This window comes from Carettochelys insculpta, chromosome 18, assembly GCF_033958435.1.
Source record: "Carettochelys insculpta isolate YL-2023 chromosome 18, ASM3395843v1, whole genome shotgun sequence".
NCBI classification, from domain to species: domain Eukaryota; kingdom Metazoa; phylum Chordata; order Testudines; family Carettochelyidae; genus Carettochelys; species Carettochelys insculpta.
The window spans coordinates 25,195,943-25,223,541 of record NC_134154.1 but is presented as its reverse complement, the minus strand read 5'-3'; the positions used below and the strand labels follow the sequence as shown (position 1 = coordinate 25,223,541).

The window sequence follows — 27,599 nt, the reverse complement described above, 5'->3', positions numbered from 1 at the left end:
AGTTGGACTGATCTGACAAACATAGTGCTGCTGGCCAGCTCTCTGAGCTAGTCGCTGAGCCTCTCTGGCTGGCGGGGGGGCTGGCAGAACTGCTGGGCCCCCTAGGTGGGAGGGCAAAGCCTGGCTTTGCGCACCTGGAGGAGGCAGGGCTGGGGTTAGCTTCCCCGCACCAGCTCTTCAGCCCCACCTAGGACTCTGGTGGCTGCTGCAGTAGCAGTGGGGCAGCTGAGAGCCCCACACCCTTCAGACACATGGGGCCTTGGGGCCTCCACACCCTTTGCTCCCCATTGGCAGCCTCATCTCTGGTAAGCATTAAATATTGTGTATACAGCCTTCAGCAATGGGACTTTACCTTGTCTAGTTGTTGCCAAAGAGTTCAGTCTCCTAGAATACAAGCCTATGGCATAACGTCTTAGCCAAGATTGACTGTGGATGGGACACTGCAGCTGCCTAACGTTCAGCTTGTGGTGAAAGCAGAAATGTCTGTCATGTTCACCCCCCCACCCCAATTAAGCTTGTTGCACCGTGAGCCTGGTGAAGAACAGCTGCCATGTTCTACCCCAGAAGCAGTTGCCTGTCCTGGATCCATGTGATACTAATACGAGCTTTAGGCCCTGTTATAGCTCAGGAAATGAACTTAGAGAGCTTCATAAAACCCCATACTGTGATGGGTGGATTGGCCCCGTCGCTGACAGCTGCTGCCCATAACTAGAGGGTGTACGGTGGCATGTGCCCAGCAGCTTGGGGTTACAGGGCTTCTTGTCATGTAGGTGAAGGTGCTGGAACTTGAGAAGAAGCTGGAGAATGAGCGAATTCGTCTCGGTGAGCTGAGGAAGAAGCATTATGCGTTGGCTGGGGTGTACGAAGACCCGGATGAAGGGGAGGGGAAACCAGCTGTGGCACCAAAACCGGGCCTCTTGAAGAAGCCACCACTGGCTGAGAAACCTGCCTACCCCCTGAAAAAGGACTGTGAGGTATTCTCTCTGATCCATTCCCCATCAGCACTGTTAACTAAGGGCAGGTCTATACTTACCACTCAGGGTCGCTCTTCCAGGGGTTGGTTTCACACGCCTAATGGTAACACTCGAAATCAACCTGTCACTCAACAGATGACCCTGTACTCCTCTTTATCCCAGATGGCTAGATAAGTTGATCCTCGATATACTGATTCCAGCTGTGTTGTAACTGGAATCGCTTATCTACAATTAACTTTCAGGCCTAGTGACGATGTGGCTTCAGCTGCACAACACCCCGGTGGTTGCTCTGTCTTAGCTTCTTTTTACGTAGGGGGAAACTGAGGCACAGCCAAGTGAAGCAGCTGGCTTGGGAAGGGGGCCTGTCCACTGAGCCAATGCAGAGCAGGCATTAGAACGTGGGAACTGCAGTTCCCAGAGCTGAAGCCAGGCTGTTACTGTAGCTGCTGCAGGACTCCTTGTTTTCGGCATGAATAATCCCCAGTGCGTGTCGGTCAGTAAACTGGTGGGACAGTGCTCAGTTTGCACCATCCTGGGAAGTCTTATGGGGCAAAGGGGGGGGGGCGGGGGTGGAGAATGAAGTAGCAGTACCCCTACCCTCTGGGAACCAGGGGATGAGGTCATAATTATTTATACCCAGCTCCCAGAGGTAGGATAGGTGTGGGTTAGACATGGAATGAAGCAGGTCCCAACCCCAAGCAGCCTACAGTCAAGTTCCAAGCAAAGGGAGGGGAGTGACCCTTGTGAGCATCAATGAATGGAGCAGGGGAACTCTGGGAATTCTTGCACTAGTGCTTTGCCTAAAGGCCCCAGCTTTGGCAACGGCCCTTTGCACAGATGATGCCTTTTACTAAGGGAAGCGATTAACTGTTTTTTTTCCTACTTTGCCTCTTAGTTGGAGCTGCCGGAGGGCATTTTTCATGCCCACATCGTAAATTTCTAGGGGGCTCTGGAAGTTGTTTCAGCACAAAAAGAAGAGGTGGTGCCAGCTGCTGCATGCGTTTCCAGCCACAGTACACGTCGGCCTGGTTAAGGGGTTTATGATTCCTGCTGGGCCCGGACGGTGCAGGCACCAGCTTCCTGCTCCCAGGGAACCTAGGCAGCGCTCCCCAGCCTGTGATGCAGGCATTCCTTAGATCTGTGTTTTAAACAGATACTGACTGGCTTAACCCACACATTGCCTTCAAACTGCCAGGCCTTTCTTCTTCAGCTGGTTCCGGACTGCCACGTGTGACGAACAGGACCTCACACTTCCCTTCTATCACTGGAACAGCTGAGTTACTGTCTACAAAAGCAGTGCCCCCTACCCCATGGTGAGAGTGCAGCAGCTCTCCTACTAGACTATTTATCAGCAAATAGGAATCTTAAGTAGCTCACTACTGTTGTGCACACACTTTTTAAATGAATGTGAAGTGTTTTAAAAGGAGGGGGTTGATTTTTTTCTTGCAGCCATTCATGTTAAATTGTGTGGCAGCTTGAAAAAAGGGTAACTGATCTCTCAGCATGGGCAAGTATTTAAAGGAGGGGGCATAATTTAGTTTTTAACTGTCAGTGTTTATATGTCTTTAAAGGAACAGGGCTTATAGGGGGGAGAATTAGATAATATATATGATGGCAATAAGGCTGTAAACTTTTTTCCTGATTAATAGATCAGGGGAATAGTTCCACTGTGTTTATAGTTAAGGGAATTATCAGAATTAAACACTCTTAGTGTACAATAACTATAATTGCTAAAAAGTTTGCAGCAATAAGAAACCGGGGGAAGCTGTTAATTGATTTAAAGGGAAATTGTTAGTTTAAATACTATACAGTTGCTTCCCTTGAGTTATAGTAATGTTTAGATTTGAGAACACTTAAAAATCATGTTTTTCTTGGTCACTTTCTCCATTGCTCATCACAGATCATTTTTGTTGAGTCAGTTTCAGGTCCTGGCACTCCTGCCTTAGTCAAGTGCAGGCACCACATGTAGATGTTTTAGACATAACAGTCGCTCTCTAAGTCACTAGGAAGAGTAGTAGTATAGCGGAATGTGACTGCTCCTCAGTACAAATGCTCAGGGAGAGCTTGGAGCCGGAAATCCCCCTTCCCTTCCTGTTTGTTCCCTGCTGTCGGGAAGAGGGGTCAGAGGGCACTGGCACATTGCCACATCAGGCTTCTAAACTGGAAGTGTGGTGTTTGATCAGTGGCATAGACCCATACACCAGCTTTCTTTTGGCCCGCCAGCACTGATTTGGTACTTGGCCTTTACACCCACTGTTAAGAGCAGGGCACAGGCATTGTACAGGTCTGCTGGTAGGTGCAGGTCAGGCACAGCTCAGGTCAGATTTGGACAGCCAGGCACTTCTGAACAGACTCAGAAATCTTATTTACTTAGGATGGTTGTTGCAGTTGTGAAAAACCTTGACTCTACAGTACTTAGACAAAAACGAATTGACTCCCCCTGCTGTACATTAGAATGAATTGTCAACTCAGCTTAAATTCAGCTGGAGCAGAGCTCTAGCACATATTTCCAACCCACAGGGCAGAAAACCCCAGCACAGACTCTGGGAAATAAATAGTCTGTGGATTTAAGCCTTGCTTACACTACAGAGTCCTATACACAGCATTTCTTATGCAGCAGCACATCCAAGCTTGAAAGTGCAGCCCTATGCGTCTTCAAAATGCCACTTTTTACTTCTGGGGTGGTGATTTTTGTCATTTCAGGATTTCACTGAAAGGAGCTTTATCCTTATTTTCTGAGTACTCAGACCCAAGATTTCTGATACGTTAAATGACTCCAGATGACAGCAATGAAGGGTCCTGTAATGGTTTTTATACTGAAATCCGTTTGTTATACTTCAGTAGCAGCAAAGTTTCTTGGTTTCATATTTTTTGTAAATTCCAAGCAATAAATTGTGTTCATGGGTCTAATCTTTATTCTAAACTGCGGCAGGGAAGGGGAGACAGACAAAAGGGCAGGTTCTACCTGCGCGTAAAGGTTTTGATTTTATTCATTTTTCCCCCACTCTTTTTAGTGCTGGAAACACCACAGCTGGTTTACAGGTTGGGACTGTTTAGTGAAACTGCTCCTCATCATACCCACCTAAACAACTATTCATGTTTCGTACACGTTCATATCCCTCAGAATGGCCTTGTTCATCTTTCCCCCTCAAACATCAGTCTCCTCCTTGCTTTACCCTGCCCTAAGCTTTTGTGGGAGTGGGGGTGAGGCAGCACCATCTCAGCGGGACTTGCTTGAGCCAGTTCATTTCCTTGCTTTCCTACCTGGTTACAGCTCCTCTATGCGGCTGACTCAGTGTCTGACAACTTAAGGGCAAATATTTAGGGAACAGCAACATCAGATTTTCAGGGAATGTAGAGAACTGGGCTGCAGAGGTACTGTTGGAAATCTCACATGGAGGGGCTCTCTTGACCTTTTCCCTAACAGCCCCATTGATAAGGATCACTGCCTGCAGGTCACTCCCTACATGACCTCTTGAGGTGAAAGGCTGCACTCAAAGGGAGCTGGCCTGGCAGCTTGGGCTTTAGTCCAGCGGCAGGAATGGACAATATCTTCCAACCCCATGCCTGCCAAAGCCAACAGTGAGAATCTTAGAGAAAAAACAAACCCTGAGAGATTTGGCAACACTGGATCACTCACTGCCTACAGCTTTTACTGCCATTGTTCTCGGGCATGCCAACCTGTCTGAGAAAACAGGCACCCCCCTGCCCCGTTTAACTGCATCTAGCCACATACAGCTAGAACACACCATTTGCACGTTTTAGAGCATTGCATTTCTGCGGCCAGTCAACTTTGGGGCTGGCAACACTCGAGTACGAGAGCTCGACAGCCTGATCAAAACTACATAAATACTCATGTCTGGCTCATCACATTCTATTATAACCTCAAATTTTATGTCACACCCTTTATTCCTCCTCCTCTAGAGCATGTAGACTTATTCAGAGTTAAGAAAAAGGTTTATGCCATAACTAATAACTGTGTGGACTGTATCTAGGGCTCTACAAATGCAAAATACCGCACAATACAATTCTGAAGTGTTGTCTCGTTTGCAAGGAAAACCATGGCAAGCAGGAAACAGCTTGCTGAATGCTGAAACAAATTAGTTCTATGCAATGCTGGTGTAATCATATCAGAAGTCTGTGTAAGCAGAAAGGCATCTCTTTTTCTGACCTACAGAAATTGGTCCAATGAAAGGTATTACCCTCACCCACCTTGTCTCAGCAAATTAGTAGCAGGACCAGGGTTAGCGCTCAGGCCTTGAGTTCCTAATACCAGGCCGATTCCATCCACATGTGCAGCCTGCAACATAGAAGGACCTTAGAAAACGCAATTAAACCTGATGGAATTAAGATGATATCCACATCTCAAAATCTGTAATGTAGTCAGTCTTCACATTGGCTTGTATGAATTACAAGTCACATTTTTGTCTCAAAGACAATGATCCATGTTCAAGCTGTTTAAGTAAAAGCTTTTAGCCCTTATGTCAGTGCTGGGCTGGGTGGCAGCAGCATTTGGTTACATTACTACCGACAGAGCGAAAAACAGTAGTAGCTACCATGAGAAAGTTTTTTGCAAAAAACGCCTAGTTGAGGTATAGACCAATACAATGACACCACCACATGTAGTAAACAATACCTCAGACAGGCCTGGTTACAGCTCCCTTACCTGTCTCTGCAGGATTCAATGCTTGAAGGCTGTCAGCAAGCTACTCTCCCTGGTTTTGTTTATGCAAGTCAGAGAAGCCTACTACAAGTCGCAGATGTAGTAGGATGAAAGTGAGGCAATAAAAGACTGAACACATAATTACAATAGATTTTGGTTCCTAGAGAATCACCGCAAAATTAGACTTATATAATAGCAGTGACTTTTCTACATGGATAAGATGATATTGCATTGTTTCCTCTGTAAACCATCAGTATTTTCACCCAATTATATTTAATCTACATTTTTCAGGGGAAAAAAAAAAATCACCCAACAAATACAAATTGAACCTTTTTAATCCAGCACCTTTGGGATCTGACTGATGCTGACCAAGAAAATTTGCCAGACCATTGGGGGCGTCAATACCGTCTACCAGCATCAGAAACATTTCCACTGCTTACGGGGCTCTTAGAAGACATTTGGGGTAAATGACAGCTAAACAACAGCACAGAACACAGAGCCAGGACTGGTGGCTGTAAACAAACTTTATGGGATCACGGGAAACTTGGCCATGCCCATACGTGTTTGTTCAGCTAACTAAAATCATGCCGGAAGATGGATGTTGCCGGACGAGAGAGTGCCGTACTAGCGAGGCTCAACCTGTACCCAAGTTATTAAAGGAGAAATCTGCACAAAGCAAGCCCACGCTACTCATTTACTGAATTAATCTTGAAACTTAATTACAGATCATCTCAAAAGAAAAAGAAAACACCAAAGGCATTTGGTTTATCATTTATTGAAATGAACTAGTGGTCTCTTAGCCACTAAGAATTCCATTCTTATACAGCACAAATAAAATCTTTTACCATGATGTTACATTAGAAACAAATACTACTGAAAGTGTTGTTTGAGCTTAAATCTATTTAAAGACTTCTGATTTCCAGCTTCCCCGCTCAGATTTCCCTGTATGAAATGCATACAGATTTTGAAATAGGGATTTTGGTGTTAATCTTGTGCGCCATTTGACAAAGCTAGTAACATGTCTAATTCAACAAGCTATACTGAGTACCCTTCACCCCGCCTGGAAGATTTACATTCTTCCTAACCTCTACATTAAAGTGCGTGTGGAAGGGTTGGATATTTACATATCAGTTTATCATCTGCATATGCTAAATAGTGTTGAAAGATTGATTAGTCATAATTATACTTATTGGGTTCTCAGTAATATGTCATACCTATTAGTTTTCTTCAGTTTCATTCCATGCTAACGTCATCCCTTTGAAGTCTGAGAAATAATACACAGAGGACTTATACACTATCCACAAAAAGGGGAAGGTTCTTCAGTTTCATAGTAGCTTTCAACATATGTACAAACAGGGAAAGCTAAACCAGCCAATAAGCACAGAGAGTTCCTTGATGGAAATACCTCCAAGGAATAAAATGCTTTGGCTAACACAGAACTATAACCACTAACAACTCATCACCATTTGTCTATCCACCGCCTCATTTTGTTGAGTGTTTAAGGAACCACTGTGATGTATAAAAATGAGATTTTTAAACAATCCTATGGATAAACATGGTAAGTCCTTCATTGCTGTAGTACTTATATATATAAATTTAAAACGCTAACTATCCAGTACTGGTAAAGTGAACAAGGTCACTATATACAAAGTTTCATACAAATGTCAGCAGAAGTAAAAATTGTCCTAAATGGGCATTTTAAGTGTTACCTACATTCTAAAATCAAGTTATACCTCTCAGTTTAAGCTCAGTGCCCATTCTATTAAAGAGACAATTCTGCAAATTAGATTATTCTTAGGAAGTATTTGCCATTTGTAGCAAAAATCACACCACACTCTATATTAAAAAACATTTTGGCAAGAGATGTGAGGCACCCCTCTTTATAGTATCCAACTTTCCAATGATATTGTCATATCTCATCATAAACAGTATAGATTAGTAGAATTCTGAACAACCTATCCGTAAAAGAAATTACTTTAAAACATAGCTGGAGACACTGTCACATGGGGGTAGGTCTGAAATATCTCCATCTCTCACCCCATCCAGAGGAATAATATGGTGTCAATTCAGTTTCTGAAAGCAGGATTCAATCTTCCAAAGCCTTCGTCCTCCTCCACCCCCAAACACTGCCAAGCATGTCTGTCAATACAAGGCAGTTTCAACACAAACACACCTTATGAAATCTTCTACAAGCAGCTAGAGTATTGTTACAACTGACTGAATACAAGACTCCTTGACAGCATGTTTTTTAAATCAAAATCAGTCATCAACTGAGGGCAATCAAGCATGCAAATAGCAGATACTACCTTTTAATCTTCGCACAAATATTTGTGTGTACTAGCTGAAAAATCTCTTATCAAAAAGGATGCCTTTTAGAGCCCTTAATCAAAGGAGTTAAGCAATGGCTATTGATTTGAAAGGTATGTTGTTAATCTTACCAGCCCAACTGCAAGTAGTGATTTTAAGGCACATAAACCACATATATGTGATAATGCATTGTTTTCAGACAGCAAATTGCATCACTTTAATTCGTATTTAATTTACACAGTACAGGTTGGTTTGTTTTTAGACAACACATCCCTGAATGGACCTGCCATCATCATACAAAAGAGAAAATTAACAAGTAAAAATATTTTGGACTATTCCTTCATAGAAATGTGTATTTTTCTTCAACTATTTCTTAGTAGAAATAGTAGAAATAAACTTTTTTTTAGTAGCAATAGTTGGGCAATACCACTGCCCCCATGAAAGTAAGTTGATAGTACAAAATTCAAACCACACTTCTCATCCTCTCCCTCACTTTGAGAATTTTTCTTAACTAAAAATAAATTGGCACTTCCTAAAGAGTGCAATCTACCTGGTCGATTTTACTGTGCTTTTGAGAATCTTATCAGGGACACATTTACCACACAAAATCCATGAACTCGAGAACCAAACTCCCTGTACGCAAACACCATCTCTTGTGGCTTAGGTAGTTTTAATGGCAACTTTATAGTTTGCATTGAGATACTATAATTAACATCCAAATGGCATCACCCAAAAAAAATTTTTTTTCTTTTGAAACACTAGTAATTCACAATTAACCATGTTTAAATCAAGCCATAATGGGAGCACATTACCAAAAAGTATGTACGCTATTCTACTTAAAATCATTTACCATCAGTTAGTGAATTAAGAGACTGTACTCACCATGCATTGTTTCATGAACTAGGTGGGCTGACAAACATTACCTTCCAGGGAGCTGTTCAGAGGCCAAGAACTTTGACCATTAGTGTGCCTTTGATCTTCTAGGGCATGGTTAGCCTATTAGCAATCCTTATAGACTAGAAGCTATTATGCGAATATTTGCAGGTAGCAACCACTGAATTCTAGGGGAGAAGTAACTAGATCAGTTATGGTTCATGTAAAGAACAAAATATTCTATTATAACTTTTAAGGGAAAGAAATCTCTGTCCCATTCCCGATAGAAAACTATTTCAACCACCTCTGAAGAGTGGGAGATGGTAGTTTAAAGAGAGGTGCCTTTGAGTAAGAGGTGGAAAAGATTTTGAGCCTGGCTTTTTCATAGGTGTCATTATTTTAGGTTGCACTAGGGAGAGATGTGGGGGTCAAATGAAGTTTAGAATATGAGAGAGGCTGCCCAGAACCAGATTAAATATGTAGGACTTGTGACTCCAGCTCCAGTTCCCTGAAGTACCACAATGAAATCTGAGCTTCCAAAGTCACGTAAAATACATTCTAGTCCACCATGTGTAGAAAAGAAAATGGGACAGAAGACAGACTAAGTAAACAGATAGCACCTCTTCAGCTTGCCTGGGAGAAAACCAAGACTGGGGTAGAACAAGGGTGAGGGAGAAGAGAGTCCATTTGATATTTTAAATTGATACTCGGAGTTTTCTTTACAAAAGGCCAAAAGAATTGACCGTCAAGTACCCAAAAAAGTGGTGAATCTATAACAATTTCTGTTGACAAAAGTATCTGGAGAGCTGAACTGTGTGCTCAAAGCAAACATCTTACCACCATGAATACTCGTGCTAGATCACTCCTAGCTAGAAACATATGCTGTATTATATAGTTGCTATTATGTCCATGACATACTGATTTAAGTTTTAAAGGCATTATACCTTTGCGTTCTATTTAAAGAATAGCCTCAGTTAGGCAACCATGTTATTGTCTCACTCCCCTCTGTCCCCCTCTTCAGCTTATCAAACATTTGACAACTTCCTGGATGGCTTATGTGGCTCTCAGGGTAAATGCTTTTAACAGACTTCATCAGACGTCACGTATAACAGTCTTCCAGCTACAACATGCAGTCACTGGAAGAGTGTTCCCAGTCACTGCCTCCTCAAAATGCAGCTCAGAGAACTATGTTTGGGGGAAAAGACTTCTTAACCAGGGCTGGTTATTACTTGTGTTAGGAGTTTCTGCTTTTGAAGTGGCAGATATTTTTGGGGAGTAGCCCCAGGTATCTCTTCTATTGCTCAGGTGCCCAAGTACACTTGGTAGTTTTACTTTTCCATATTTAAACTCTCTAAGCTGTGCTCAGTGTAAAGCTTTTCTGCATGAGAACAGGAGCAACATAATATGTAGGCCTTTCTCCACACACTGTCAGCCTTCAAGAGTTAAGGTTTGCCTAGGACAAGCAACATCTATCTTCCTAGCCAGATTAAGTAGCAGGAAAATGAAACCAAAGGAAACTGAAACTTAAGAAACTCGGTATATTGGCATTGGGTAACTGTAAAATCTACGTGGGTGCTTTTTCCAAAACTTTAGAAAACCTAATGGAAGAGTGGCTGTGTAGAGCTTCTGCACCTCTGATTCAAAACGTTAATTTTACTGTACACAACCACCAACATTGTGGCCTAGACCTGGGGTTAGTTTTTTAAGCCATCTTCCACTGCAGATTTATGCTTACCATTCAAATACAGGTACCACACATCAAATACCAGCACAGGTGGTACACAAAACTATTTTGAGACAAACAGTTTACAATGAACCATGCTCAAGTCAGGGTACAATGTGAACATTATACAAGACAAACATACTCATTTATTAAAATCACCTACCATCATTAGATTCCACTGAGATCATAGTTATTGCGCAAACAAAACTACTGCACATAGTCTCATGATCTGTTAGGCTTAAAAAATTACTCTTTTATCAGTGCTTTCTGGGCTTATCTAGGGAGCTGTTCAGGTGTCAAAAACTTTGACCAATCTGCTGCCTCTGAACTCCTAGGGAGAGGTCTAGCCAACTGCTCTATTTTTAGACCAAAGGATTTCCTGGTAAGATTTCCTTGTAGTTGCTAGCAACTACCAAGTGTTAGGAGGAAAACAGCCTATTGAAAAAGCATGGTTTTGATGGAGGAAAAAAAATGATCTTCTATAGTATATTAATCTAAAAATTTCTACCACCACCTTCAGAGGAAGACAGCCTGTGAATCATTCCAGCCAAAAACAAATGACAGAAGGTTCAGGACATGGGGAGATGAGGGACTGAATGCAGAAACCCCCAAAGAAACTAAAAAAACATACTGGACTCTCTATATACATCATTGATCCGAGGTGGAGTGGGAGGGCTCAAGAAGGATTGGAAATATGAAGCTCTCGTACTTTAATTGGGCACCAAATGATCCCAGGACTGGATTAAGACATAGGTTTGTGCTAAGTATATGGCCCCCTAGAGTCACATGACAAATAGGCATTCTATTGTATGACTTCGGTTGTCAATACCTTTCTAAACAACTCATTCATTGGTCCCCTAGGAGACAGCTTTCCAAGGCAGTGAAACCTGTCTTAAATGACTACTATTCAACACAAACTATCCAGTAGGGGTAAAGTGAATGAAGTAATCGTTTATAACATTGCATACAAAAGAAGCAAAACCAATCCAAAATGGGCATTTAAAATGCTACCTGCATTCTAAAACCACATTACACCTTTCCAGTTGAGCCCAGCGTCCGCTTTTATGTTATAAAAATGTTTCCGTAACTCTGATTCTTTTCAAGAAGCACTTCAAATCACACCACACTCTATATTAAAGAGCATTTTGGGCAACAGAATGGAGACATCCCCTTACAAAGGATCCAACTTGCCAACAGCATTTTAACATTTTCATTATCCGTGGTATCAATTTGTCTGGATCTAATCATTATATCTATAGCACAATTTACTTTTTACCTTTAACAGATGTAGTTGGAAATAGTGGTAGACGTGAAATAGCCCCACATCTTTCACCCCACTCAGGCAGATTTGTGTGGTGTAATTTGTGTTTCTGAAAATAAAACTCGAAGCTTTCCAAAGCGCTCTCCTTCCTTCTCCCCCAAACACTGCCCTCAAGCAAGCACATAGATAACTACAAATCAGTTTGCACTTATACCAATACTCATTAACAGCCAAACATTTTCCATGACCACCCAGAGTTCAATTCTGAGATTGTTACTACTGAAACAGTCATTGTGATAATGTCTAAAAATCGGACTTATCCTCTGAGAGCAATTAAGCACACAAATAGCAGATACTGCCTTATTTTAAAGTACTAGGTGAAAAATTCTTTCATAAAAGAAAGCATCCTTATATCAAAAAGGTTAAGTAATGGCCATTGAGTTGAAAGATATGCAAATATTCTTACCTGAATATTAGCATATATATAGTAATTGTAAGGCACATCAGCCACATGCATATGTGATAATGCATTGTTTTCAGACAGTAAATTGCATCAAATTAATCTGTATATAGTTTCCACAACATAGCATTTTTAAACCAAGTATCCCTGAATGGTCCCATTTTCATTAAAAACAGAAAAATTTAACAAGTAATACAAATATTTTGGACTGTTTCTCAGTAATACCTATGGGGCAATACCATCCAAAAAGATTTAGGTACATAAAATGCAGTGCAAAGTTCAAAGTATGCCTACCTCCTCTCTACCATTGCTGCTGAGGAATACTATAACTCAGAAAATAGGTTGGCAATTGATAAGAATAAAAGCAACTTGGCTGTTTTTTATAAAATATTAGCAAACAATCTGTGAGTGTCCCTTTAGAGTTTTTGTACCCCTCTATCAACCTTGTAGCTCTAGATCTGGATTTATTATTTCTACAGCAGCTTTATGCTCAGTATTTGGATACAGTGGTTACTGTCTAGATACTAGCACTGGGAGCACAGAACTGTTCACAGTTAATCATGCATCTATGACACCTCAATGAGAACACATAACCAAAAAAGGACACTCAAATTATGTACCATCACTAGATTATAGAGACCCCACATTTATGCAACCAAATCGACTGCACATTGTTTCACAACTTGCTAAATTTACAAAATTCCCCATTTCCAGATTTCCAAAGGGGGAGCTATTCAAGTCTGATTTTCAAATGAGTGTTAGCCGCATGGGACTCTTTACAAATCAGAGGGATTTCTGTTATGAGATTATTAATTTATTAACGAATTATCAAACTTTAGAGCGAAATAGCTAATTGGGAGTCAGAGGGATTACACAGAGCTGGGAAGGTGGTGGGGTGACAAATTAAATAACCTGTTTTGACCTTTATCAGAAAAAAGGTACCAGAGTCTTCCAAACAATCTAACACTCACAGACAGCAGAAAATGGTGGTTTGAAAAAGTCTGTCTCCACATCCCAGATGCAACAGATGCTGAACTATGTTTCTTAAGTCACTGTTCTAATCAGTGGAAGGGTAAGGCTTGTCTGAGGATGGGAGCCTGGGAATACAATTTGGCAGAATTCTGATTAATCGCCAAACAATATAGCTGCCCCACACTGAATTAAGACATGGGCTTGTCCCTAGGCTCCTTGCTTCAGGAACTACACAGTGATATTAAAAGGTAAACATATAGAGATCCCCCTCTGCCCTCAAATGGCTTAAGAATGGAAGGACAAAGTAAGTAAGATGCCAACAGCTATCCTACAGTGTTTGACTATTGGAGGGAAGGTTATCTGTACGTTTCAGATTAAAAAGAATTTCAAACACTACACGACAGAAGGTGATGGTGCCTCGAAACAAGAAGTGCTTCTAAATAAGAGGTAGAGCAGAGGGTGATATGAATTTGTGGAGCTTTGAATGGGCACCAAATGTGATGACTGTCCACTGCTGGATTAAGACAAACTTGGTCTTTACACTCCAGCTTTTGAAATCACAAGACAACATCAAAAATCACACTTGTATAAAAAACTGCTTCTCAACCACATGGCATGGGAAAGGGAAATTATGCAAAAAGTAAGCAGCTACTCTAACAAGCAAAGCAGAAAAGTGGAAAAATAGAAAGGGCTAGCGAGACTAGGTTCAAGAAAGTATGGACAGTGAAATTTCTACAAGAATTTCAACTGACACTACGAATACTTTTCTTTACATTGCTTCCGGCATCAATCACCTAACAAAAAAAAAGATGTTCAGTTACTTATTTTAAAATACTAGTGCTTTTAGGGAATTAACAATATACAGAAGTGAAAGGTGCACATTTTTATTATGAAAAACCCAAAGCAAAAACAAATTTAGGAGTTGCATATATTTTAAGCATTGAGGCTTTCAAAATAAGCTACTGAACATTTTCTGATTAACTTAGAGTCTCTGTATAGTAGACTCTGAGAACAAAGTTACTGTCCCCAGACAATGTGGGTTTATTTCAAAGTATGCAGGTGGATTTTCCCTGCAGCTTTATGCTTAGCATTTAGACAAAATGGTTATCATCCAAATACCAGCACTTACAGAACAGAAAGTTCTTTTGAGATATAAATAGCTCACAATTAACCATGCTTAAAATCCAGCTGCAATGAGAACACGATACCAAGTTGTACAAGTATACTATTTTCCTTAAAATCATTTACCATAACCGAAGTATCAAGACCATACTTATGATGCAAACAAATTCACTGCATTGTTTCACAACTTACCAGATTTACGAAATTCAGCCCCACCACCTTCCTACAAAAAATAGTTTACATAGCCACTGATTTTCAGAAACAGAAAATGATTACATCTACTTAATGCAACTTCACAACCCCATATTGCAGCCTACACTTCGTGTTCCATTGCACAAAGCACAGAGGTTTCCACTGCCTATATTAAGTCTCTGGGTGAGGAAATAAAGGACTACAATATAAGCACCAATACATAAGTTAGGCGCACTGATGTATTCACTGTAGGATAAAGCCAGGATTTGGTGGAAGACGAGGCGGTGGTCTTGGGGGCAGTGCTGGAGGGTACTGTGATACAAACGGAGGTGGGTATCCTGGCTGTGGCATTTGACCTATAGATTGAACTCCCACTCGTGGGGGAAGGGGAGGGTATGGAACTCCTGGATAAGGAAGAGGTGGTCCTGAACCCATTGCTGCAGTAAATGGAGTGGGGAGGCATCCTGCTGGGACTGATGGAGGAGGTGGGGGTGGTATTCGTCGGGGCATAACTGAGGGAGGAGTGTTTGCATCTGAAGAGTAGGAAGCCTGAGGTGCTGGTGTTGTCTCAGATGCTCTTGGCTGAGGCTGCTGTTGAACCTGTGGAAGTCTTTGCCCCTTCAGCACCATTTCTTGGAGTTTCTCAATTTTTACACGTCGCAAGTGAGCCAGTTTGCGTTTGCTCTGGTATTCGTCAATGAATGAATCCAGCGACACTTCACCATCAAGAAACTTTTCCGCCATATTCTGTCAAACATTAAATAACTCTATGAGAAAGTAGTATGTTCTGAAGGAACCAGAAATAGCTTGTATCGCAAGAGCACTGTCTCCCCCTTCCTGTCATTTGCTCAATCTTGCATGTGGATAGCAGAAGAGAGCACATTTTACAATTCCAAGCAATTCTTCTCTCTTATTTCTTGGCTGTATTTGTATTCAGCTCTTATTTTGCGCCCATGCCATGACAGCAAGAACATTTAAACCTGGCCCTTGTATTTCCCTGGCTTCTAAATGCAAGAATGAATCAGATGGCTGGCCAAGCCATTCACGTTATGATTCAACACAGCCTACACTGGCCCAGCACGCCACTTGGAACCCTCCATGCAAGAACCAGAGCCAGTATCAGTAAAATAAGGGCTTGTCTCCACTACACAATGGAGCAGAGCGGCAGCAATCGATCCACCGGCCACCAATTTAGCATGTCTGCTTAAATGTGACAAATCTATCTCCTCGCACTCTCCTGTTGACCTTGGTGCTCTACCAGGATGAGAAGAGCAGCCCCCCTACCTACCTTACCAGATGGAAGATAGTAACAGAGAGGCAGTTGTGTTAGTCTGTATTCTAATAGAACAGAACAGCAGTCATGTAGCACTTTAAAGACTAACAGAATGATTTATTAGGTGATGTGCTTTCGTGAGACAGACACACTTCTTCAGATCTGAAGAAGTCGGTCTGTCCCACAAAAGCTCACCACCTAATAAATCATTCTGTTAGTCTTTAAAGTGCTACATGACTGCTGTTCCCCTCCCCAAGGAAGATGTCATGGTGAGCACGTCAGCTACAGCTGCACTATTTGTGTAACTGACACTGCGTAGCATAGATGGAAGGGTGGGAAGGTGAGGTGTTAATGTAGACAAGGCAAAAGAGTCTGAAATAAATATTAAGTCATGTTTTTAGTCTAGTCATTCTCACTGCTTACATAAAGTGAGGCTTTGGTAAATACAACTATACTCAAGACAGGCAATCACATATTTCAATGTAACCAAATACAATTTGCCCTGAAAATGACGTTTGGAATTACAAGTCAGTTTGAATAGGTTTGATTATTACTCTTGATAAGCAATGTAGTGACAAGAGGCCAGTATCCCATGGGCAAGTCACAAATAGAACCAATCATGGCAATGCCTGTAAAAACTTGAGCACAGTGAGGGGTGACCAGATGCTAGATAGATATGTAAGAACCACACTGAAATGTTCTACTGCTGCTGCCGAGGAGGCTTTCCTCCTCCTCTCGGAGGTTCTATCCTCATTACTTTTTACGTTTTCAGTCTGAGCACACCCTAGCTGCGTCTACACGTGCATGCTACTTCGAAGTAGCGGCACCAACTTCGAAATAGCGCCCGTCGCGTCTACACGCGTCGGGCGCTATTTCGAAGTTAACTTCGACGTTAGGCGGCGAGACGTCGAAGTCGCTAACCTCATGAGGAGATAGGAATAGCGCCCTACTTCGACGTTCAACGTCGAAGTAGGGACCGTGTAGACGATCCGTGTCCCGCAACGTCGAAATTGCTGGGTCCTCCATGGCGGCCATCAGCTGGGGGGTTGAGAGATGCTCTCTCTCCAGCCCCTGCGGGGCTCTATGGTCACCGTGGGCAGCAGCCCTTAGCCCAGGGCTTCTGGCTGCTTCTGCGGCAGCTGGGGATCTATGCTGCAGGCACAGGGTCTGCAACCAGTTGTCAGCTCTGTGTACCTTGTGTTGTTTAGTGCAACTGTGTCTGGGAGGGGCCCTTTAAGGGAGCGGCTGGCTGTTGAGTCCGCCCTGTGACCCTGTCTGCAGCTGTGCCTGGCATCCCTATTTCGATGTGTGCTACTTTGACGTGTAGACGTTCCCTCGCTGCGCCTATTTCGATGTTGGGCTGAGCAACGTCGAAGTTGAACATCGACGTTGCCGGCCCTGGAGGACGTGTAGACGTTATTCATCGAAATAGACTATTTCGATGTTGGCTGCACGTGTAGACGTAGCCCCTGATTCCAAGAATGATGACGCTTTTTTAGGTTAACACATGCACCTGGCAAACAAGATTGGATCTGGAGGTTTATTTGAGAAAAGAACTCTATGCAGACATGCTACTAGACAGTAAACAACCTGAGGCCACATTTACACTTTGGGGACTACAGCAATACAGCTACCACCCCACACCTATGCTAGCACAACCCCATAGTATAGGACACAGCCTAGCGTAACAGCAGCAGTCAAAAAAAGCTAACAAAATGTTGGGAATCATTAAGAAAGGAATAGATAGTAAGACAGAAAATGTCATATTACCTTTACATAAATTCATGGTACGTCCACATCTGGAATACTGTGTACAGATGTGGTCGCCCCATCTCAAAAAAGATATATTGGAATTGGAAAAGGTTCAGAAAAGGGCAACAAAAAGTACTAGGGGTATGGAGCGTCTGCCATATGAGGAGAGATTAATAAGACTGGGACTTTTTAGTTTGGAAAAAAGACAAGTACGGGGGACATGACAGAAGTACATAAAATCATGACTGGTGTGGAGAAAATAGATAAGGAATTATTATTTACTCCTTACAACACAAGAACTGGGGTCACCAAATGAAATTTATAGGCAGCACATTTAAAAACAAACAACAGGAAAAATTTTTTCACACAATGCAAAGTTAACCCGGGGAACTCCTTGCCAGAGAATGTTGCCAAGGCCAAGATCATAGAAAAGTTTAAAAAAAAACCTACATAAATTCATGGGGGACAGGTCCATCAATGGCTATTAGCCAGGATGGGCGTGGAGGGTGCCCCTAGCCTCTGCTTGCAACAGGCTGGAAATGGGTGACAGGGAACTGATCAGATGATGATTACCTGTTCTGCTCATTCCCTCTGGGGCACCTGGCACTGGCCACTGTCAGAAGACAGGATACTGGGTGTGATGGGCCTATGGTCTGATGCAGTATGGCTGTTCCTATGTGTTTTTCTCAGCATTTATATAAACACCACCTCCTTGAGTGATGGTAGCTAGGTCAACGGAAGGATTTTTCTGTTCTTCTACCTGCATCTACATGGGAGAGTAGGTTGACATAATATGGTACTCAAGCTGTGAAAAATTCTTGCCCAAGTCCCATAGCTGTGTGTTTATGTTGACGATTAGGCCTGAGCACGCCTTCCACATGCTGTCTAGAGAACAATTATAATATTTATGTTAAAATCTATAAATGAAGCCTGCAAACCTTACTCAGCCAAAATAACTCCCACTAAAATTAACTGGCTGTTTGCCAAAGTCAAAAGTGATGGTTTGGGCCCTATTCTTTCAAAACTCCTCAGATCTATGATACCTTTAATAGTATGTTACAACTACGTATAGTCAAAGCATTGAGCTAAATAGCAGAATCTCTTATTTGCACTACATATGTACTGCTGTTACCTCAGTGTCTTCTTCAATCTTAGCCCCTTCTGTTTGAAGAAGTGCTAATAGTGTCTCCAGGGAAGCACTGCTGGATTGTTTATCTGTAATAATATGAAAAGAATAGTGAATGGAACAACTGCTACAAACAATTTCTGACTGAAACTTTACAGTTCCAGCGAGTATAAGGCTTCTTTTGAAGGACAAACATTCTATTTGATTTATTCATTCTTTGTCCTGCTCCAGACAGATGAGCTAGAGAACAGGAGCAGCTAAAAGGGGAGTTCTGTGAGGGAATTTAGAGTGAGAGTTGGAAGGGAGCAAGATACACTTAACATTCTTTAAACTAAAACCAAAATCCACTCCCCTCCCCCTCTTACATCCCCTTGGCTCCCTGGGGTTTTAATATGCACACATCTGACACAGGCAGCCCAAGGAGGCAGGATTGGTGTTCGTTCTGCGCCCTGCTGCTCCTAAGTGCCAGAGAAGAGTGTGTGAATGGGATGGGGTGGGAGGGGCACTTAGACATTTTATTAACATCTAGTCAAGGGCTGCAAAAAAAAAAAAAAAAAAAAAATCAGTTGGGTCACATGTGGCCCCTGGACGTAAGTTTGACGTGGGTGAATGTACTTCATAGTCTACGAGAACAGTGTAGTCTCCTGAGCCACTATAGGCCATAAGCTTGTGGGATAAGGATGGTGGTTTTGGTCTGTGCTTGTACAGTGCCTAACACGAGGAAATCCTGGTGTATGATTACAGCTCCAACGTACTATGAAAATGCAAATAATAAATACACTACAGAATGATCTATAACAGGGATTCCCAACCTATGGGTCGGGATCCGAATACGAGTTGCAATTATATTTCAAAAGGGTCTCCAGCTGGCCTGGGTGGCTCTACAGGTGGCTATTAAGAAGCCATTCACACTGAAGGGGCACTCAACTTCTCAACTGGATTAACCACCATCAGGCAGTTAAGCTAATCAATTAAACTGAGAACCACCTCAGCTGCAGGGCAGAGAACTGCATATCTGAGGAGCAGCGCCCAGCTCAGATAAGGTGGGGCCCTGAGTCTGAGGTTGGGAGGGAGTACAGAGCTGATCAGCTCCCTGGTTTCCAGTCTCTGCAGGAGATGAGCCCCCCCGCCAGCCAGGGTTCCTGCAGCTAGCTGGCTCTGCCCCAGCCAGCTTCCAGCCGCAGGGATCCCTGTGCCTCCCCTAGCTCCCACCAGCCTGTGAGTGACTCCTAGCCTCTGAGTGTGACTTCCCTAGCCCCCTTCAGCCCAAGTGACTCCTAACCACTGAGTATGACTCCTCTAGCCCAACTGTGACTTTCCTAGTCTCCGGAAGCCCCTGAGTGACTCCTAGCCCCTCAATGTGACTACCCTAGCCCCCTCTAGCCCCTGAGTGTGACTCCCCTAGCCCCTGATTGTGGGGTTTTAACCAGGGGGAGCCGTTTGGGGATGAGTGTCTTTCCACCACCACAACTCTGATTAACCATAGTAAATGTAGTGTTATTTTATTAATATATTTTCCCCCTTTCTATGAAATAACTATTATGAATATATAAACACGAGGGGGTACACTTTTACATTCTTGCCTCAGGTGCAAAATCAGCTATGTACAGCTCTGCCTCTCTCCCCCCCATTCTCCTGTTTTTGAATTGCCTTGGGTCACCAAGTCTTCCTGAATTGTCAAAATGGGTCCCCATCTGGAAAAGGCTGGGAACCGTTGATCTATAACCTGAACATTACTATTTTGACACCTCAGTTTTTTTAATCCTACAGATATTCCATATGTACACAGCTAAGCATCAGGGACATGCATCCAAAAGGAAGGTATATTTATCCACATTTTAGATTAAAAGAGAAAAGAACAGGACAATAGGAAATATGTAACCACAAAAACACTACCTAGCTTGGTTTTCTTGATCTGATATGCTTCAAAAAGAACCTGCAGCTCCTGATATTTTTGAGTCAAACTTGCTTTCAGAGAGTCCAGTTTTGGTTGGTATAAAAGATTACTTTCAGCCAAACTACGGTTGCTGGCAAGAGTCATTTCCTTGCTAAGCTGAACATTCTGGGCCTGCAAAAGAAAGATATGTATGTTATAATGGGACAATGATATATTAGACAAATACCAATATTATATATATACACACAGAAAACGCAAGACTTAAAAGTTCCACTGATCAGCAAAATCCAAATTGTCTTTGAGTCATAGTCATCACCATGGAATCAGATCCTAAAACAGATGTTAATACTTTTGAACAAAGCAGAGTAAGCCAGAACACCCCAATAAAGATGGGAGAGACTTACCAGGTCATCTCGTACATTCGTTAGTCCAACAATTGTAGATTTGTTTCCTACCATACCTTCTTGGTTCTGTGCAGTCTAATATGACAAATCAGTTTCAAAAACTGTGCTTTAACCTTATGCTAAAAAAGGAACAAAGCAGCTCTAGAAGTCATAAGTAACAGGTATATGACAAACAGTCTATTAGAAATGTGTACAAAAGAAAGGACCATTGTGGGAGAGGCTCATAAATGGTGGAGACAGTCTTAAAAGAAACAGCACCTAAACTCTGGAAATCTCTACTACGAGAAATGAGTGACCATGGAATGAAGCACTTTTTGAATTAAATTAAATAATTGTTTCTTTGATTTTGTTTTCACTTCTCCAGATAGAAGCAGAAAGCTCATGAAATAGTCTGTCGATTTCTAGTACATAGGGGAAAATGAAGACAAAATTTTTGTTTTTAAATTCTTGGAAGGCAGTCATGCTTTGGAGAAGAGAGCCTTAGAAATCATTCTGTCCCCCCTGCAGGGGGAAGAAGGAATCACTGATACTTGTAGGGTTTTTATTTTTATTTTTTTTTAAATTACATTTAAATTCTTAAGTCACTGACTGAAGTAGAAACTGGAATAGTTTGAGCACTAGCTACATTACTAGAAGACCTATGCTTGATATTTTGAACAGCTAGTCCTTTTTTCTCTCTCCCACTGCAAAGAGAGCTTTTGGGGTGCTTACTCAGAAAACCTCTGCAAGGAAACGGGAGAGCATGCATTTCATCATTTGAAGAATTTATTCTAATCCCAATTCTAAATCAATGAGAAGATGACTGGTCTACCGGTCAAAGAGCAGAATTGTGAGTCCAGAGGTTTACATTCTATTCCACACTACAATGCCTGACAATATGTTTCTTAACAGTAATTTATTCTGTGTGCCTAAATTTCTCCCTCATTCAAATGACAATCACTGAAGGAAAAGGGAGTAAGGTCCTGAAATAAAAGATATAAATTATGTGCAAAATATATTAGCCTTCCTCCATTACTGAAAAGCAAAAAACAATTGTTTCCTTTATGGTTCCCTTTTCCCACACATTATAATCATTTGGGAACAATGAAGAAATCCTGGGTTGGGGGAAAAGTCTTCTTCTTCCTCCCAGTTTAAGCCTTCTAAATGACACAGCCTAGTTCAAATGATGCTGTTTTCAATGAATGAACCGCTAGTTCTCAAAAAACAAGAAACAAAGACCACTGTAAGAGAAATTCCAAGTCTGTTCAAAACCAGTAATTTTTCAAGCAAGGCTTCATGAGACTTTGGGAAAGCAGAGCATTGTGGGAAAGGCTGCCTTGGCAGGATTTCAAATAAGATTTCAAACAAGAGTTAGACATCAAAGGGAAAAAATACAAGAGATTTTTATTTCAGCTGTTCAGTATGAATCAACACCATGGTACTACTTCCTCATGGCCTGTCAGCAGGGCTGATTCACTAAAGCTTGCTTTTATTACTTAATTCGATGAAAGATCTCTAACTCTTTCATTAGCTTGTGTTCTTTGCCTGCTGAACTTACAGTGTATCATCCTGCACAATTTAGTCTCGTAAGAAATACTATTTGTTTCTTCATCATCTTGTGCCTTTTAATAAGAAGATTTTGCTTCCATGGTAAATTTGGAAGTGCTGTGGCATGCCCCCTTGTGAAATAATCCCTGGTAGCATGCCACAAGGTATATCATACCTCACACAATAACTGTAGGCAATTCAGGGCTAAAGCTTTAATCAGTTCTAATACCCAAGTAGGTACTTACACCTTCTCTCTAACGACTTTCAGCTCTACATTTCCTTCTACGGCCTGACTGTGACCAACTCCTCCAGTTGTCCAAGAACTGTGACCCAGCCCTTCCTCAATATAAGGGGAAGAGTAATAACCAATTAGCTAATCAGCCAGTTAGCTCAGACGGATTCTCTACACTATCAATGTGCTCCCCGTTTAAATTTAACTGACAGTGATTAACTCCTCCCTCCAAAATCTCCAAATCAGATTTTTACCAGAGCACCTTTGTTACTTCTATGGGCTAAGTGTGAGTGCACTGAAAACATCAGGAGCTCCTTACATCTCTCCATTTTCTGTCTCCTCTTCATTCACTCCACCAGTCTGTCTCTTCCCAATCCTCCGCTATGCTAGGAACTCTTTCCCTTAACCACTTGGCTCATATGCATTGTTTTGTGTTCCCCATGTCAACCTTCTTCCAAAATGCTGTCTCAGCTCCCCCTTGAGGGGTTCTGTGCACACCGTCTTCCATCCCAAGAGCCCCATGTGTTCCCATCTCCCTCCCATGCCAGGACTTCACTCTCCTCTATCTTAGGAGCTTTCCGTTCCCTCCATATTCTTCCTTTCTTTCAGGGTGTCAACATTTAACAAGTATCAGAGGGGGAGCTGTATTAGTCTGTACCTGCAAAAACAACAAGAAGTCCTGTGGCACCTGGTAGACTAACAGATTTTTGGAGCATAAGATTTCATGGTCAAGCACTCACTTCGTCAGATGCAATAAAACAGACTGAATAATAAAATTACTACTTCCACTTCTGTTATCTAAAGATCTAAAAATATATTCATTCCCATTAGTACCTGCATTCCTACAATGTTTGGTTAAGTCAAAACTGTCAAAAAAAACAAAAACTATCTGCACACCACTTTTGGTTTCCCTTCTCCTTTTCTTTAATTAAGTTCAGTTGTAAATCAGTGTCCCCAGACTGACCTTATTTTTGGTTTGTTTGGGTTTCTTCCTAAATGATGCAAGCTTTTCCACTTAACTTTGTTAACTGCTCTCTCTCTGATCCACCCCATATTATCAGTTTTACTCTTTACGATTTCCACAGTGTCCACCCATTTATTTCAGCTCCTGCTTCCTTCCTCTCATTTGTCTTTTGTATTGGCTCTATATATTTGACCATTTCCTAGTTTAACCTTTAGTTTAACTCAATTCCACCCTCTTTGCTGTTTTTTTGAATGGAACTGTGTGTGCAGACTGAAACTTGTTATTGATTAAACTGTGTTTGCAGAAAGACTAAATCCTTCAAGACCAACAGAGACCATCTCTATTTTTATAAGATGCTGGAGACACACATACATGTACTATTTTGTGAGGTCATACTGTAGATAGATAATTTTAACGATCAGGTCAAAGTAACCTTCCCATACTGAATGCCAATGGCTACTAAGGACACGTAATGATGTAATGCCCGCCACCAGGAGCAAAACCTCCTTTCAGCACACTCAAAACAAATTAAATAAATAAATAAATAAATAAATAAAGTACCAATATTATTTACTGATAGTAGTGCCTTAAGAATTCCATTTAGTTCGGTATGGACGCTTGTGGAACACAATACTACCAAACATGAGAAAGGATGAAAGAATCTGGCCCACTGTATACACCACTTTCTACCTGCAAAGCATCTTTATAATGTTAATGAATCCTCTGAAACATCTTCAAAGTTTGTGGGGGGTGGGGGGGGAAAGAGAGAGAGAGGAAGAGGGTGTATGAGATTTCCTACTTCTGAGATGGAAAAGGTAGGAGTTGCAGTGACCTGTTCCAGGACACTGAGGGAAGTAGGATCAGAAGCCAAATGTTCTTAGCTTCCAGTCCTGTGCTCCGACTGCATCAAAATAAAAAGAATGTTTATTTTCAAAATGGTAAGAGCATTGTCAACAACGTCTTCAGAAGTCATTGTTTCCTTTAGCGGCTCTCAATCGTGTAATGTTTTAATCTACTAACGTCAAATACTGTACCACTCATCCCTTGTTAAATGAGTACTTTACTTATGAATACTCGCTAAAACGAGGGACACATATACCTACCATTGTTCACTAGAAGAGTGAACTCCCTCCACTAATACGAGTTTTACCCCCCTCCCCATGGCTCCAACCCACTGCAGCCTGAAAACCCCGCTCCCCCCGCTGACTCCACACACCCAGTCCACCGCAGCCTGAATCCCCCGCTGGCTCTGCACACCCAACCCGCCTCAGCCCGAATCCCACCATCTCCGCAGACCCAACCCGCCACAGCCTGAATCCCCTGCTGGTGCCACAGCCTCAATCCATCGCAGCCTGAACCCCCTGCACTGGCCCCACACACCCAACGTGCTGCAGCCTTAACCCCCCCAACCTGCAGCAGCCTGAACCCCCCGCCTGCCTATGGCCCCAACCTGCAGCAGCCTGAACCCCCCGCCCACCCCACGGCCCCAACCTGAAAACTCCCCTCCCTCCACGGACCCATCCCGCCACCAAGTTTTAACCCTCCCTCCTGCTCATGGCCCCAAACTGCCCCCAGCCTTTAACATTCCCCAACCCCCACCCCAAACCCAAGGTTCACTTACCTTTCAAAAGCAGTGCCACGTGCTGCCGCTCCTTCACCGAGTTAGGAGCACTTGGAACCAATCAGAGACTTTTACTTCTATTTTAATGGGAATTTAGTGTCCCTCTTACGAGTTTTCACCTACGAGCAAAAAGTTGGGAACCAACTGTGCCCATGTACTGAGGGATGAGTGTATTTAAAATGCAAATCATCCTGTGCATGAGGTAGTTTAAGAGTTGTACTCACCCCCCACTTTTTTTCCCCATTTCCCCCCTCTCCTCCACCTGACCCACTTCCTGCACTCAGACCACCAGTAAGCAACCTCCCCAGACAACCCCCCCTTGAATTGGTTAACTGGTTAAATGGTAGGTTAACTTACCATTTTTAACCAGTTAACCAATTGAATGGGATTCTATATCCCTATCCAAAACACATTTTCAACCTCTTTCACTCCCTTCCCTGAGGTGGGGGCTGGAAGGGAAGAAATTAGTCTTACCTAAATATATTGCCTGTAAAGCAGGTTAAGCTATCTAGTATTTCATATTGTTCATACTTATCCTGATGCCTAAAGCATTAAAAAACTCCAGCAGTGGTTTGTAATTCTCAAAAGCTTGAAAATAAGTTCTTCCCCATTAATTCTGCCAGTTTCCATTTTCTCAAAACCAATTCCATCCTCTCTGCAATTCCCTGGGTTTTAATGGAACTGAAACAAACATGCCCGTTTTTAAGAGCTTAATTTACACCACCCACATCACAGCTTTCTATCAACACCACATCTATCGTCTGCACAGCTCTTTACAGCTTAGATATCTGCTGAAGAAACAGAAGATGGAGGGGAACACAGGACATTGTATATATAAGGACAAAAATAGCTTCTCTCCCCACCTCACCAATGAAATAGACAAAGATGTTCTCCATCACAACCGATTTACATTAGGGAATTTGTGTCTTTATTACTTGTAAGCATGGCTTAATTCTCAATTTAAAGTTGTCCCAGTTACTTGCAAGACCATTTGCAGCAGGTATAAGCTGATCATCCTCAGCTTGATCAGACTTAAAAGCATATAGCCTAGCTAAGTTATAAGCTAAAGGCAGGTCCATACTACCCCAGATGACCGACCTGCTCAGGGTTGATCTTCCAGGACGGGATTTTGCAGGTCGAGTATGGGAGTGCAAAATCAACCTGTTGTGGGTTGCAGTCGACGCCCGTACTCCTTGTGAGACGTAAGGGGTAAGGGAGGTTGATAGGAGAAATTCTCCCATCGACTTTCCCAAATACAGACAGCTAGTTAGCTGAGCACAGATACATCAATTTTAGCTACACAACTGCCATAGCTAGAACTGCATATCTGCAATCAACTTTCTTAGCCAAGTGTAAACATAGTCTAAGCAACCACCAGTGGGATAAAGGTGACAAAAGTCTTCAAATCATTGGAAAAACAAACACCAGGAGGAAAAAGAATTCTTTAGTGCAATCAAGGGTATAAAACTAGGAACGAAAGGAAGATTTAAGCAGATCTGCAAGAAAATCTTCACGTGTGTTTGCTGTGAAAAAGTTTTTGCAAGGAGTGGAGGCATCATCATTTGCATTTTTAGCACAAGACAAAACCATGGTAAACATACAACAGGAAACAAACTGGCTTTTGGCATGCAGATAATGGTCTTTTCTAGCTCTAGTGTCTACAATTTTATTAATTGAGCCTCACAGGCTGCCCCCCGCTACTATTGAGTAATAAAGGAATATTCCCAATTTCAAAACCTGCTAAATTCACACACAAGCCAATTTAAATAATGGTCGGTTTGGCAATTCAGTCAAATATTCCAATAACAGAACTCTGATGTAGATGGTAGACTCCATTTCTGATTGCATCATGGTGTCATTCTTTTTTCGGAAATTTTCATTGTCCTTAACGTTTTTCTGGCATAAAGTAATAAGTTAAATAACTTAGCTTTGGCAATTAAGCATAAATATCTAAGGCTAAGCCTACTGGAGAACAAAGTGTTAGTATTTCTGTTACTTTGTTCTACTAAAATAGAACTTTAAAATATTTGACCAATAATTTCTGGACTGGTTAAATGCTCAGCCATGCAATAGCCTTTAAGTGACACTGGAGAACAAATTTAAATAATAATTTCTGTGAGGAAGTCTGAAAGATGCAGCCAGTCAACTCAGAGCTGGAGGGCCTCACGTTCTAATCCTGGCTCTGGCACTCATTAACTTAGGGTAGGTCTACATAGCTCATAGCAACAAGTTCCAGAGCCCAGCTCGACAGATTCA

At 42.1% G+C, this 27,599-nt stretch overlaps 2 protein-coding genes across 3 annotated transcripts in view; one reads left to right on the top strand and one right to left on the bottom strand.

Annotated features, from left to right (window-relative positions):
* The window catches only part of HIP1R (huntingtin interacting protein 1 related), a 67,846-nt gene extending 63,967 nt beyond the window's left edge, over positions 1–3,879 (top strand). For both annotated transcript variants that reach the window (XM_075012999.1, XM_075012998.1), the window contains 2 exons: positions 771–974; positions 1,870–3,879. In XM_075012999.1, the coding sequence (XP_074869100.1) occupies positions 771–974; positions 1,870–1,917 (252 nt within the window). In that variant the 3' untranslated portion in view covers positions 1,918–3,879. The remainder of the gene's footprint in view (positions 1–770; positions 975–1,869) is intronic.
* A 1,946-nt stretch (positions 3,880–5,825) lies between these two features.
* VPS37B (VPS37B subunit of ESCRT-I) overlaps positions 5,826–27,599 on the bottom strand; it is a 34,290-nt gene continuing 12,516 nt past the window's right edge. Inside the window, exons 2-4 of the mRNA XM_075013000.1 lie at positions 20,595–20,766; positions 18,705–18,787; positions 5,826–15,294 (exon numbers count right to left, since the gene is read on the bottom strand). Coding sequence (XP_074869101.1) covers positions 14,791–15,294; positions 18,705–18,787; positions 20,595–20,766 — 759 coding nt within the window. The 3' untranslated portion in view covers positions 5,826–14,790. The remainder of the gene's footprint in view (positions 15,295–18,704; positions 18,788–20,594; positions 20,767–27,599) is intronic.